Source organism: Bacillus rossius, chromosome 2 (genome assembly GCF_032445375.1).
Source record: "Bacillus rossius redtenbacheri isolate Brsri chromosome 2, Brsri_v3, whole genome shotgun sequence".
Classification (NCBI taxonomy): Eukaryota; Metazoa; Arthropoda; class Insecta; order Phasmatodea; family Bacillidae; genus Bacillus; species Bacillus rossius.
Genome location: NC_086331.1, coordinates 7,571,078 through 7,587,131, shown reverse-complemented (window position 1 = coordinate 7,587,131; position 16,054 = coordinate 7,571,078). Strand labels below are relative to the sequence as shown.

The 16,054-nt window shown below is 38.5% G+C and overlaps 1 protein-coding gene across 1 annotated transcript in view; it reads left to right on the top strand.

Moving 5' to 3' along the window:
* The window catches only part of LOC134529065 (dihydropyrimidine dehydrogenase [NADP(+)]), a 69,869-nt gene that overhangs the window by 46,978 nt on the left and 6,837 nt on the right, over nt 1-16,054 (top strand). The window contains exons 14-18 of the mRNA XM_063362770.1: nt 2,916-3,036; nt 5,648-5,910; nt 6,987-7,166; nt 13,521-13,751; nt 15,440-15,597. Coding sequence (XP_063218840.1) covers nt 2,916-3,036; nt 5,648-5,910; nt 6,987-7,166; nt 13,521-13,751; nt 15,440-15,597 — 953 coding nt within the window. The remainder of the gene's footprint in view (nt 1-2,915; nt 3,037-5,647; nt 5,911-6,986; nt 7,167-13,520; nt 13,752-15,439; nt 15,598-16,054) is intronic.

Here is a 16,054-nt window from a genome sequence, read left to right as displayed (position 1 = left end):
TACAAAATTAATTATTATATATCACTGGCTCGACTGCACCCTCTCGCAGACGTTTGCGACACACACACACGCATGTGACCGGCGGGAGATCAAATGCCAGGATGATTGGGGTGAGAAGGCGTGTCGACATATCGGGCTCTGTGGGACGCAGCCCCAGACGACGTCAAAGACAAACTGCATTTTTGAATACCATAAGTGCTATTTTATAGACTCAGGATAAGTTAGTTTGTAATCTCAGCTTAGAAACAAAAAAATTACCATTATTAGAGTACCATCAGAGAAAAATAATTTCTTGCTATATGTTCAGAGCACTATAATTAAAAGAGAATTTCCACGAAGTTGACATATATGCACATGGAAGCACACATTGAGACGTAAACTTTAATAAAACCAATTTCTTAAAATATTTTTGTGATTAATATGGCACTCAAACTTGATAACTCTTATGTCATTGTTGCACAAAGCTTACCTTCAGTCTTTTCATTCTGTAGATTAATTATGGTACTTTTTCAATTTGAAACTGAAGCTAACTTATCTTCAGTCTCATAAAATAGACGTTGATCCGGGGCTTTGCCTCTTAGAGTCCGATGTGACTCCTCAACCTTTTGCTCCTTTAATCACCCTCTGTCTCTCTCTACCCGCCATTTTCATAGTTTAAACCTTCCATTGGTGATGTGTATGTAACATGTGATGTTTCGAACAGCGTGCCTTCAACCGAGCATGTAGAATCAGTGCCTTTTAGCCATAATTAATTGTTCATAATATATTTTTTTTTTTGCATTTCCCAAGGGCTGTGTTATTTCTTTATTAACAATATATATTATCAATATATATTATCAATATATCAATATCTTTTATTCATTGGTCTCCTGGCAGACTCTGACATTCTGAATACACTCCCAAGAAATATTAGATATTCTCATACTTTTTGTAACATTAAATACTGTTAGTGTAAAGAGTTTGTATTGCTTAATATTATGTGCTAATTTTTGTGAAGGATTTATGTCTTCTGGTTTTAATGCCTGCGGAACGGTTTTTAAATAACCCAACGGTTTTCATGTCTCGGCATGGGGAAGCCGTCCACCGCCTTCAGTGGCCAACCATCATCACGTCCCGAGGTTGGACGTGTATGTTGCTGATACTTTAATTCTGTTTGACTCTAATTTATACTGAACTTTCTTTTATCCTCGGGGCCATCTCGGGAGGGAGACTGTTTAACTTAATCAAATTTCAACCCTCTGAGGGACTTTGAAGCTAATGCTAAGATATCATCCAGCCACGTGATAACGCTGGACTACAAGTAAGCTGATTCGTGCCGCAGGGCTTTTTATCTGTGATGTTATCATTTCTTTGTAACGTTCACGTGAATTTGCCGTGAAACATGTAATAAAAGATCGGACGATACTTATGTATTCCTCTTCTTCAACCACGTGGGAGTGCGTGACAGTCTAGAGGCATGTGGGACGCCCCAAGAGCGCACATAGTGATAACTAGAGACGGGAAAAATTTGCGGGTTTATTTCATGATATGCTCTAATCCAAACAACTGTATTTTTATATTGCTTCTGTGATTGACTCACAGTTTACATGAAGGACTTTGAGCCAATATAAAACCTTCAACCAAAAAAGTATTGAATCGCAAGCATCCCAGTTGACAGGTGTCACGAGTCAGTAGCCAATGAGCAGGTGGCATTTGCCTGTGTGTGTAGGGGATTGTGGACTCTATCCTAGAGGTCATCGAACTCGCAAATTTTTCCAGTCTCTAGTGATGACATCTAGCGTGTCGGACGCTGAGAGCCGACCAGGTTATTGCACAAGGCACTGCTGTCAGGGACATGTCTCGTTTCCCCCACTAGGGCTGCATCACGCCCTGAGCGGAGCATGCTACCTGGGTCTGTGTGCCCTTAAACGTGCGGTGGTGCCCATATTAAACGTTGCGCCAATGTACACTCACCACCACTACCTGGTCCCACATCAAAGTATCACATCATGTTTACCTCCTATGGGACTGTCTCTTTTGTTTTAAGTTACAAGAAATAAATAAAACAATTTATGTAACTGTGTAATATGAATTCTTTAGTCGTAACTAAGTGTCTGCATTTCAGTGTTTTGTTGATGCACAGTCTTAAACATTCAGGTTTATAACAGGTATGTAGTGGCGAATCCTAGAACTTGAGGGACTGAAGCCCATACCCTTTCATTTATAATTGCTGCTTACATTGGATAGGTGATAAAATAACGCTTGTGACTACACCACCACAAATAGATCCAAGGTATTGTCTATTCATTTATTGTATCTCTGGATTTAATGAGAGAGTTGGGTTAGGCTCCGGTCTGAAAGCCATAAAATGGATCAAGCTCGGATAGATATATTGTAAGTTACATTGAAACCTGTTTGTAAGTTTCTCAAGAAACTTAAAAATGTATTCATATCAAACCAGAAAAAAAATATGGTTAGAATAGATATGTTTATAGTCAAGAGCAAAGTCATTTGAGATTTTACGTGAGAAAAAATTTGGAGTAAGAATTCGTTAAAAGAATGTGACTGAATGCAGTGTTTTATTTATTAAAATTTTATGTGTTAGTTTTCAGGAAATAAGTGTGGAGGCGTAATTGGCAGCAGTGATAGCTAAGATATCTATGTTTATTCAAATTATACCATAAGTACTAAATTGGTTTACAAATAACTTGAATTTATTTAAGTCTTTGTGATTCTGTTGTAAGCCTTTCTGTGTCTTATATTATGACATTAAACCCTACCAGTAAATTCCCTGAAAATTATAATATGTGAAATGTTGGTACTCACACAGTAACTGATGTACAAATGGAAATTTAAAATTATCAAACAGACAGTCTATGCAGTTTTCTTGAGGCTGGTGCTATAAAAATAAAAATACATATCTTATTTTTTCCTAGAGTCCAGAACTGGTTCTCAACATTTCCAAGTGGGTTAGAAATGCAGTGAAGATACCATTCTTTGTTAAGCTGACGCCAAACATTACAGATATTACAAGCATCGCTGCTGCCGCTCGTGATGGTAAATTACACAATAACCTTATTATTATATTTTAAAATTAGTAATACTAACCTAAACACAAAGTAAAAAGAAACAGTTCATTTTATAATTTTATTTGGTAACAGGTTACAATTTAAAAACTTGTATGTTTGTGTTGCTTTTTGATCTTTACCTATAATGGTGAAAGTTTTCTTAATTTAAATAAAACATTATTATTATTATTATTATTACTATTATTATTATTATTATTATTATTATTATTATTACACTTTGGAAGGGAGGGAAACTTCCCCCTCCCAAGGATACGCCCTTGATACCAAGTATCAAGTATAAATGTTTGCCAGTGGTATGTGCCCGCATGAGTGTCGTTCATTACTTAGATTAATCATTTTAGATGTATTACAGGGAACCCAACCTCTTTCGAGATCTCTCGGCGTGGGCTGCAGGGAGCGGAGGGTTTTCCCTGGCTTTTCTTCCTGCAGTGCGGTTAACCAAAAACACTTGAAACAACAATAACATTTGTCATGATATGAATACAAGATATTGATCAAAAAATAATTTTTGTGCTGTGATAGTAGTTAAAACATCTCTGTTGTAATAGTCTGCACAGGAACTCGGGAAATATTGTATGTAAATCTGCCCCTCAAAATAACTCTGTTCGATAAGCGCAGTTTTGAAATAACGATGCCAATAAATTACAGCATGATTTGAAGTAGTGCGGTCATAGATTCGAAGTAGCGCTGTTTTCTTTTATGAAATTTTTTTTTTAAATTCCGACAACTTTCAATGGCAGTAGCACTGGTGTAACATTAAATAAAATGTAACAAATTAATAATGTGACTAATTTATAAACAATTTTTTTCTCTTCCCTTAATAGCTATTCGCTTCCTCCATAGCGTATTTATCTCCGACGCCACCCTTGTTTTGGGAAAGCCTTCTTTTCACAGACGAGAGAGCCAAACGCCCAATCGTGCATCTTCTGGTTTTTTTTTGTTCATTGTAAATAAATATGGCGGTGTTGATAAAAGGATACTAATGGTCAATTAGGTTAGGTTAGCTACATTATAAATACTTTAAAACATTGTGGATGGTTGATTTGGTTAGGATAGCTACATTAAAGATACGGAAAAAAAAGCATGAACTTCGGGTTTTGGCTCTCTCGTCTGTGAAAAGAAGGCTTCCCCTTGTGTTGTGTTCAGCAAATGTTTATTTTACACCATCCTGCCTGTCAGCTTCAGCTCTGGAGAGTAAAGCCAGGGGCCTTCAGGGCTAGTTCACCTTGCACCTACTAGGATGCGCTAGTGGAAAATCATGTGGACATGCATTTAGTTAACAACGGAGTCAGGAATTACAGAAACATGTTAAATAATCTTTCTAATAATAGACAAATTTAAGTTTATGCTTTTTAAATTTATAATTCTTATTAGAACTCAAATACATCCCTTATATTAATTAGCATTATTTTTTTTTTTTAACTCAGAAAATTTGCTAGCGTCTACTTAGGAATGCTATGTCCAAGCCCTATTATGTAAGCAGTGTGGTACCTGAATTTTTAAAATTGAATTTTATATTGTTTAGTCTCAAATTGTTATTCAACATTTATTCAAATGTACTTCAAATGTATTTAGACATATATTTGTACTGTAAATTAATATTAACGGGAAGAGAGTCTTTATTAAAATCGTAGTCAGCAAGTACACTATCTGATTGGAGAACAAATTATTTTGATTAACATCGTATTGCTCTGGTGTTACCAGCATCTGTCTTATCTACAGTCCAAGTCTTTGCTCCATAAGTGACTATGGGGACAAAACTTGTTTGCATTACACCAAAATATCCCTTAAGCAGCTGTTTAATGTTTTCATTTCTGGGTAGTGTAGGCTTTTTGTGAAAATTTGGTAAATAATTTTATCTGGTAAATTTATGTACATACCAGTACAAGAAATTAATTTTATGTTCTTGCACAATACACTTCGAAATTATTATGTTTTGAAAAGTCTACAGCATACACTAGTGACATTCATACCACAACAAACCAGTGTTGCGCTTCGAAAACCAAGCTTCCTAAATTAATATTGGAATTTGTATATTAAATTTGATAGCTTAAATGGCATCACTGTCCGCCCCTCTCGAAAACCTAAAAAATTCTTACCATTTACACCAAAACAAATGGTGTCCCCCCCCCCCCCCCCCGCCACTGAAATGAAATTCTGCATTAACTCCTGATCACTAGAGTCAGGCATTTTTCGTGAAAAAACCTGAACGTCTACTAGACTGCTACAAGGTATACCCGCACCAGCTGTTTCTTCCTTGTGATTGGCGGCCGTCTGCGAGAGAAATCGTCGCCTTGTTTTACCGAACCACTCAGGACGCGTTTGATTCCGTACTAACTTAATGTGATTGGTGTTGTAACAATCGACGTGTACCTGAGAGAGACCCACCCAATCACGAAACACAGACGGTGCTACATTGTTTTGACTTTCAGCTGGTCTCGGAATCTTTTCGCGAAATATGCCTGCCGCTACTGATCACTGTTGGTATGGATCGGACAAAAAAGAAACATGTCCAGCTGGCCAACTGCAGAAGTGTTGGTGAACTGCACCGAGCCGACGAGCGCGCGCGAGTGTTGCAGGCGGCGCGGACGGGGTGGCGGCCATCAACACGGTGCAGGGCCTGATGGACGTGCGGCCGGACGGCAGCCCCTGGCCGGCTGTCGGCCGGAGGAGGCTGACCACGTACGGCGGCGTGTCGGGCAGCGTCGTGCGTCCCGTCGGGCTGCACGCAGTGTCAGCCGTCGCCAGCAAGCTGCCGGGCCTGGCCATCATGGGCGCGGGCGGCATCGAGTCTGCCGAGACCGCGTGCCAGTACCTGATGTGCGGCGCCTCCGTGGTCCAGGTGCCGCCCCTCTACGCCTCTGCGACGTGTCGTGTCCTCTTGTGGCCAACAACACGGACTGTCTTTGTCCTCAGGGCAGCTCATAGCTTGAGAGAACAATCTTCACAATCAAGTGTGAAGGGTGTAATTTTATTTATTCATTTATTTATAAATTGTGACGTGCACACCAACACTCTGAGAAGAGATTACAGTGGTGTGCACGGTCAGGGGCGTAGGAATCGGGGTGGAACAGGGGGGACGTGTCCCCCTGAACTTTTTGGGTGGAGGGGACTGTCCCCACCCAACTTTCTACACTGTGATATTTTTATTTTATAATATTATTCTGCCCAACTTTATTTGTAATTTCTTCACTCATCAAATTTTATCTTAAGGAAACATTAATAATTTTAACATCGATGTATCCAATGGTTAGATACAAAATCTGCTTAAAAAGCGCTATTTTGCACTTTTAAAATCAAAATTTTACGGTGGAGGACCCCCGGACCCCCCGTCTTAGTAAGAGGGGAATGGGTTTACATGACATCAAAATCATTATTTGTCCCCCCCAACTTTATGAACACAGCTACGCCAATGTGCACGGTACAAAATAACAAACACAATACACAAGAGACACAACAGACAAAGGACACAAAACAAAAAATTAATAAACAAAAAAAAAATTAATAAATTAAAAAATACAGAAAATTAGTGAATTTAGAATACGTACACAGTTAATTGAATTGACTGCAAGTGCTACTAAAATAATTTAATAATTGGTTAAGCATGTTACTATCGGGTCTAATCTATTATAATTGCTTATTAATCTAAAAATAATATCATTTTTTCTCTTGATTGTACAGAAAGTAGATGTAAGAAATGTTTCTTACCAGATTAAAAGGTTTAAATATTATTTTACAAGGATTCTTCCTTTAGAAAAAAAATGCTTTTGATTTTATACTGTTTTTTTAAGAATACCTAAAAGAAACAAATTTTTTTATAAAAAAAACTGTAAGAATAGATTTTTATGAACATGTACCAAAACAATTTCCATTTAAGAACATTTTGTACAAAATGACAGTTTTCACATCTGTGCACAGGTTTGCAGCGCTGTTCAGAACCAGGACTTCACTTTGATAGAAGACTACGTCACTGGCTTGAAGACTCTGCTGTATCTGGAGAGTCTGGGAGGTCTGCAAGGATGGAGTGGCCAGTCGCCTCCAGTCTCAAAGCACCAGAGAGGGAAGCCAGTGGTTTCTCTGCAGCAAGATGGAACCCAGGTAAAAGTACAGCTCCCACACATTGATAGAATACATCATCTCTTTGCACCTTTTATTAACCTTATAGCTAAAGTTTCTAAAGCCTTCGGTGCTAGAGATTTTGTGTGAGCTTAACATAAGGCATGGGTGTTTTTAATTTATATTGGTATATTTTACGTTAAGTGAAATACATTGTCACTATCACGTTTCGTTCCATTTTGCAAAGGGTCTCCGGCCTCCATTGGGGTTGATGCCCGACATGCCAAACTTATGAAGCATGCTGTCGATATAGTTCCTCTGGTCAATGAAGAGTGGTCCATTTTCTTTGCCCCTGTTAATTTTCATAACTAGATAATTTTCTATCGGACGGAGGTTTTTTCATGTAGAATTAAGATTCTAATTTCCTCTGCACTTCCCTTAGAATATGCGGTTCATTCGTGAATATTATAAGGTCTTCCTATATGGCACATTTGAAGACAACTTTGTTAGTCTGTTCAATAGACACAAGAATATGTTTTGGACTGTCCAGCATCTTCCACTTTGTTTAAGTCCATACAAGCCCTTTTTAGCCTTTAAACCTTGCCATGAGGCCTTCTCGAGCTCCTCTGGAGGTTGCATGTATATGACTTCATGTAAGTGGCCATGTAAATAAGCAGTTTTCACATCTATATGCTCTATCTCAAGGTCTTCCTTTACTGCCAGTGCAAAGAGGGGTCTTAGTGAAGAGTGTTCAATTACTGGTGAGAAGGTTTCCTCATAGTCTGTACCGAGCTTCTGTCCGCAACCCTTGACTACTAGTCTAGCCTTGTGTTTAGGTTCTTTAGGGTTCGGATTTGTAATTTTGAACACCCATTTTGATTTAAAAGACTTTGCGCCATCGGGTAAGTTTAGCCACTCATAAGTTTCATTACTAACAAATGAAGATAGGTCTTTATTTATTGCTTCCCTCCACTTTGCAGCTTGTGGAATTGTCAAAGCTTTCCTGGTGTGAGGAGCTCGTTGTTTTCTGAAATGAAGTGAGTAACAAAATTTGGATTGGTAGTTTTAGTCCTTGGGGTGCAATGAGATCTTCTTAACTGTTAGGGACTGGTATCTTCAGAGGTCATCATTTCCCGTGAACCTCTTGAAGGGCTCTTCATCTGAATCTGCAGCAAAGTCATTGATTTTCCTATACTGCATAGATTCTGTTTCTTGAAAGATAAGTTGTTCATTATCACCAGCAGTTTGTGAGGTTGGCTTGCCTTCTCTCACCATTGCTGCCATTTTGTTGAGCATATTTTCCTCTAAGAACACAACGTCTCTGCTTATAGTCACTTGTTTCGTCATTGGATTTATGAGGCGATAACCTTTCGTGTCATCACAATAACCAATGAATATCAGTTTCTCGGATTTGGGGTCCCATTATTTTTCTTCTCTCTTGGAATTTGGGCCATGGATTCACACCAGAAGATCCTGAGGTAACAGGGTTTGGGCTTCTTTGAATACCAAGCTTCGAATGGTGTCTTTCCTTCAATGGCTTTTGTTGGGCTCCTGTTGTTGAGATGGACAGAAGTCACTGCTGCTTTGGCCCAATACATTTTGGGCAGTCTTGCATCTTGTGATAAGCACTGTGCCTTTTCGACAATTTTCTGATTAGCACGCTCCAGGACCTTGTTCTGCTGTAATGAAGCTCTGAAGTACGTTGGTGTCTTATGCCCTTCATTTTCAGAATACTGCAGAACTCACTGTTTACGAACTCTATCCCATTATCTGAGTGCAAGATTTTTATTTCGTGACCCTTCTGGTTTTCTACGAGTGAACAGTATTCTTTGAACACATCACAGACCTGATCCTTTGACCTCAGGAAATATTTATTTATGTACACAGAATAATCGTCTATGAGAACCAAAAAGTATTTACTACCTCCAATAGATTCTGTCCCCATGGAACCATATAAGTCCATATGCACCAGTTCCTTTGCTCTAAAGATGCTTTGTTTGAATGGAAAAAGGGGATTGTATGCCTTTGACACAAACTTCAGATGGGGCCTTGCTTGTCTGCAGGTTCTGCACTCCATCTGCCATTGTTTTTAACAAGTTCATATCTTTTCTGTTTTAAAGGACCTAACCTGCGGTGCCATAGATCTTCACCACAAGTGACAGCATACACTCTATCAACACATGGAGACTGCACTGTGTCTAACTGATAAATACCATTTTTTCAGTGATGCTGAGGCTATCAGTTCTTCATATGGTTCAGTATCTTACCACAACTTTTATGAAAAATCACAGTGTTTCCTTTGCTTGTGACTTTAGTCACTGAGAGTAGGTTGGCTGCGACGTCTGAAGCACGATGCACCTCGTGGGCTGTGATGAGGCTGGTCTTGTCTTTGACTGACAACTCAGTATCAACATTTCCCACAGATTCTGTCGTCAGAGATTGTTGTTTGCCGTTAGGATTTTTAGCTTAGATTCGGACACACAATTCCCTAACTTAGTTTTTTTTTCAAATGCACTGATGCACACGAATCTAAATACCACTCAGTTTCACTATTTTCCATGTTTGTTAGCATACATGCTAAAAGTGCATTGTTTTGTTTGATTGTTGAAATCACTATCCCTCGTTCTTTCATTCCCCTTTAACTTGAAACGACAATCGCAGCAAAATGTCCTGTCCGGTTGCAGTCGTAGCATTTGCAAGGTGCTGCATGTTTAATGAAGATCATTACTGTTGAGTGCGTATTGATATTGGATGACTGAACTTGGCTTGAACTGAATTTTACTTCTTGTAGCAATAGGAATTCCTGACCACTTCAAGGCTATTATCATGGGTTTGTACTCTTCCAGGAGACCTGCTAGCAATAAAGTCCCAACCCATTCATCAGATAACTCAAACTTAATATTACGTAGGGATTGGGCTGTTGAACTTATTTCATTCACATACTATTCAATGGATTTGCAGTTATCTAAGCGAGTCAAGATTAACTGATGCAACAACTCGACTTTCTGAGTGAGGCCAGAATCTTCAAATATCATTTAGATCTAGTCCCACGCTTTCTTAAATGTTTCACATTTTTCAATGTGGTGGATTAAATCCTTCTCTACCAGTAATTAAATCTTGGCTAATGCCTTTCGATCTTTATTTTTTGCTTCATCTAACTTGATGTTTTCTTGGACGAGATCCCACTGATCTTTTAAGTTCAACGAAGCTTTTATATGAAATTTCCAAGTTGAGTAGTTTTCACGGCTTTTCGGTTTTTCCACGAAGAGAGGGAATGGGGTGAGGAAGAGGGAGAGAGGGGTAAGGGTGGAAGAGGGAGGAGTGAGCCGAGACCGCAAGTATGCTGCGTCATTTCTACCTTTCCCTGCCATCTCCTCTATCAGTTCCCTTACCACATACCTAACTACTCCCCTCCTCTCCCGATTCTCCCACCACGTACCTAACTATTCTGGTAAACGACGGAAATCTGAAATCAGGTCAGTCGAACCGGGATTCAGACCCAAGTGCGCTCTTGCTCAGCAAGGATAGGTTAGTAAGCCAGCCATCACCCACTTTGCCACCGTGCCTTAAGTGTTTGGAATACAACATTTACAAACATATGGGACACAAAAAATATTTTCAGTGTGAATGAGACACTTGCATTTCTGAAGTTATACTTAAGGTGCATTATGGAAAAAATATAAGAATGAATTTTTACAATGTGCGCTCACCTTGCAAAATAAATTTAACAGGATGATGGTGGACCCATGTATATGAGCATAAACCAATAAGGTACATTAACCAAATAAGGCCCGGGTCCAAATAAGACCCGTCATTGAGTTTACTAGGATAGCAAAGAGGTTTTCACCGGACGAGACATGCTGCGGACAGCCTCTGGCATCTAGCAGTCAGCGCAGGTACTACTTGTTGGGACTCGAACTGTTCGCCATTTTACTCGCATTAGAGACCAGCAAGGAATTCGTAGTAGCTGTGGTTACTAATTTCGACGAATCGTGAAAAACGACTTCACATTAAGGTACCTAATGTAAGTGACACAAAGTATCTATATACCATTTTAAAGCCCGTAGTTTACAGAATATGATAGTATGGTTATATATTCTGAACTCTTGTTGTGTATTAAACTGTGAGTAAAACACTTAAAGAAAGTGTGTGTTTGCGACAAACTCTAAATAAGGCCCACACTGGAGAACCAAATAAGGCCCGCGGGCCTTATTTGGAACATCTGTTTTCTGAAATTTTTATCTCATTCTTTTTAAGGGAAAGCGATTAAATCCTGAATGGAAAGATAACCTTCCGCCTGGAACAGAGGTTGAGATGACTGAGAAAGGGTCGATGACAACAGCAACTTTCATTTCATGGATTCATCTTTTTGCAAAATTCAAACCATAGGGTAACATTTTGCTTATCTTTGATGGTGCATCATCACACTTGGACATAGGCATTGTGGAAGCTGCTGAAGCCTACGGAATCACACTATTCTGCTTACCAAGCAACACAACAGATGAGCTGCAGCCTTTTGATAAATCTGTTTTCGGTCCTTATGAAACATTTTGGGATGATAAAGTGTTACTACATTGGTGAAAGCAGACAAACATTCAAGGCCGCACAATAACCAAAAGGATTTTTTGGGAAAATATTTAGTAGGGTTTGGACCAAAGCTGCTACACCTAGTAATGTAGCAAGTGGGTTTTCTGCAACTGGCATTTACCCATTTGACCCTACTGTTATCCACGAGAGTGCTTACGCTCCTTCAGAACTTACCAGAATAGAAAACCCCGATAAAACAGCACAAGGATTACATTCTGCAGCCCCAGTTTACCCACAAGAGAGCAAACATGGGCAGGTAAAAGAGAAAATTCGAAAAATAGCTGACAAACTAAGGTATGTAGAAGACTCATCATCGGGAACAAGTGATTCAAGTGACTCTTCTCTTGTATTCTGTGATGGCACAGAACCTAGTGTAAACATTTAATTCAAAGATATTCTATGGACACCTGATGTGATGAAAAAGAATAATGTAAATCGAAAAAAAATCTCTTAACTACAAAGCTTTCGAGGTTACGAAGACATTATTTGAAGACAAAATGAAGACTCAGAATGATCAAAATCAAGACAAGCCAGGCAATGCTGCCCCAGCAAGTTCCAATGTTAAAAGCAATAAAAAACACTCTGAACCTGCCACACGAAAACATCTTGCTATTGGATCGAGTGACACGAGGAAGAAAGGAAAAGAAGCCTGGTATTGTTTCATTTGCACAGAGGCCAGGATTGCTGACATGAGACTGTGTGTAAAGTGTAGCCACTATGTTCATGAAGAATGTGTGGAGCTTACTGCTAAGGACAAAATACCAAATTTCATTTGCCCATTTTGTGCTTGTAAGGCTACTTACTTTCACAGACATATTGTGTACCTACATGTTAATTTTCAGCTGTGACTTTTCTTTAAAATTTCTGGTTTGTGATTCGAGTACGAACTTATAGTATTTACATGTTCAGCTGTAGGAATTTTAATATTTATAGATAGAGGTTCTAAAATGTTACAATGTAATTCAAATTATCTGAAAGTGTACTACCACCATTGCACCTAGTAATGTATAGATAATTTTATTACACTTTATTGTTATTTGACTTCAATTGGCAGTTATTTAAACATGGGCCTTATTTGGTACTGCTGCTGGGCCTTATTCGGAACAGGTGTTCCTAATATGGCCCTTGCATCATTTTTGGATAATGTCTTTTGGTACATACAACTAGCTTACTTTTGGTACTTCTGATCATGTATTATCGAAGTACACATGTTTAAGAAGGCTGCTGTCCAACATTCATAATTTTTACTATCTTAATACTAGTTTTTTAAATTTTATAATTAAGGGGGGCCTTATTTTGCTAACTTACCTTATATAATCATCACTTTGATAAAAATTAGGATACGTACCAAACATATTGGTGTGTGAGATGAAAATTTATGATAGTGAAACTACCGTGGAATATATTTGGTAAACAAAAAATAGTCACAGTAAATAGTAATTTCAAGTTTTAAAAATCCAAGGATAATGAAATTACAAAATTATAATTCAATTCTCCTCATAACCTTCTGTCAGGCTTCATATCACAGTGGTTATAGTGTGCAGTAAATATGCTAAAGGAACGTGGTTCATAAATTTACATTGGTAATATTTTATACTTTTTTTTAATTACAGATTACAGGATTATACAAAGTGTGCTTTATTATTTTATCGCATTACTTATAATATAATTTTATAGACATGTTTAAGTTACATTAATATTGAATTCTAAGTACTTATTTAATTAATTTTTTTGAAGTAAATATTACAATAATTCAGTGTCTAATCAAAAAGAAGTAAAAATTCTAATGCACACACCTTTTTTTCTCAGAAGCTGCCATATTTTGGCAATTACCAAAGAATCCGAGAGCAGAAAATCAGTGAGTTGAAGAAGCAGAGTGATGTGCTAGCAGACTGCAACAAGCCGGCTCAAGTGAGACCTCCCAACACACCTATCAAGGCTGTTCCCAAAGTGAAGGACATCATTGGACGATCACTCTCAATGATTGGCTCGTACGCCAACCTTGACAACAAGCAACAGGTTGTAGCTCTCATTGATGATGTAAGTTCTGATATGTATTTTGTAACTTGAAATGTATTTCAGAATAACATAAGCTTAGGGTTTTAATTGTTTAAACATAATAATACTTTTATCCAATTAGCTTCTAAACATGCCTACACCTAATCAAAAATATGCTCTCAGGAGAAACTCGCCTGCCCACATATATTGATATTGATTACTCACTAACTTGTAACAAACAGCGCTGACTCATTCGGCATGTGTATTCTGCCCCATAATGATGGAACTACATATTAGCTTACCCTTTATGAAGTTTCGAGCATACTTTTGCAGTTAGTGGCATGCTAGGTAAGTATTTGGTTAAGTTCTTTTTTGTCTCTTTTTCAAAAATATTTTTGTTAGTATTACAGCTTTAAATAACACTAAGATAATACAAAGAAAAGATGTTTATGAAAAAATGCTTTACATTATAAACAATTTTTAATATTTTGCAGCTAGTTGCCCGGTTTACAATGCTGTGACTTATGTACTTATACCATGCAAAAGCATGTACCAATACAAACTGCATGTGCTAAAAAATATAATTTTTGATGTGAAACTTCTATGGGCATGATGGTAGTAAAATCTCAAGGCCAAATTTTAATGAAACGTTTTCGTGAAACATTGTTGTAAAATGTTTTTTTTTCCTAGCCTAAATTATTCTAAGTGTGTAAGGGGAGGGTCCAGGTTAGGGGAGGACCTAAGTGTGTCTCAGGCCAAAGCCTATACACTCTACCATGCAGGATAAGGGCGCGTGCATCATGTGCTAATTGGGGTTTACTGGCCACCCATGGCCGTGATTGGCGCCATGGCTGACGCCCCATTGAAAGTCTAGCTTAAAAGCTAACTAATGTGACCCAGGTCATGCGGGGATCAAATATCATGCATTAAGGAAGCAGGTAACTACTGGACAAGAGGGAAGAGGGTCCAGGTAAGAAGAGTTGGACGGGGCTGAAAGATCAACCATGCAGGGGTTGGGTGCTTGGGCCTTGCGGCCCGCATTTAATTGTTGGCAAAACGTTTTTGACAATCAAAGGACAGAGAATAGGTTGAGGACGGTGCAGAGAACTTGTTCCCTTGAGCGGGCTCCACATGGCAGCGTGCAGCTCAGGTTGAACCCCGCCATGCTGCAGGGATAGGCGGGTCGCGGCGGTAGGGACCCGCCTGCGCCTGACGCCAACCGACTTGCTGGCGTCTAGTAAGGGAGTGTTTGGGCAGAAGGCAACACAACAGGGTTTGAACTTATTTTGAAGTAAATAATAATTTTGTTAGTTTATTTATTTAGAAAATTGTCCTATTTCTCTCTTTCTCTCTCTCTCTGATGTTTTACCCCTGACGATATACTTACGAGTCGAGGTTTGAATTGCCAAAGAAGTTTCACTTCTACCACGTGTACTGAGTTACACGCGCTCATTTTTTAGACTGAAAAATTAGTTTTAACGGTTCTGCGACAGCAAATATTATGTGATGAAATATGGTTTTCATTCAATTTATTATAATAAGAGAAACTTCTTATGAAATGACAAGAAAAAAAGAGAGAGAACCTTCTTGTGTAAATGTGTGTAGCTTTTTATTTACCTCGTCAGTTTTGCTGGATTGCGTGTAAAAATATCTGTAACATAAATTGTTATAAAATCCAAACACTTGCAGCCTGGAAAGAGTGTGTCCCTGAGCCTGAAACTGTTTTGCAGGACATGTGCATCAACTGCGGCAAGTGCTATATGACCTGCAATGACTCGGGATACAAGGCCATAACATTTGACAAGCAAACACACATACCAGAAGTGACAGACGACTGCACAGGTTGTACTCTGTGCCTGTCTGTGTGTCCAGTCGCTGACTGCATCAAGTAAGAACACCACAGTGCTTGTTTATTTACGACAACCACAATTTATATTTAAATAGATAATTGTATAATGTTTTAAGAAGCTCCTTTTTAACTTTAACAATAACTATAAAAAAACTTGTAATGAAAAGGCCATTCTTTTACCATTTTGTTATGACCTAATAGATAAGCACTGCACACAAATGTCTATTCTCTTTTAGTTAAAATTAAATTTTAGTTATTAAAATAGGATCTTTCATCTTGGCCTACATCATTGCAGAACACAAATAATCATTTCCGATTGATTACACAGCACACAACGCTGTCATATCATAGGTGTGCAAAAAACTGAGAGTTATAACATGAAGTGACTTACCGTTCGAAATCGGAAGGGGCACGTTTGAATGTTAAGACTAGATCACATGCATCTGATTGTCGTGACTTTGGTAGGCAGGTGCAAAGAAGGATGCTAGCTGTCATG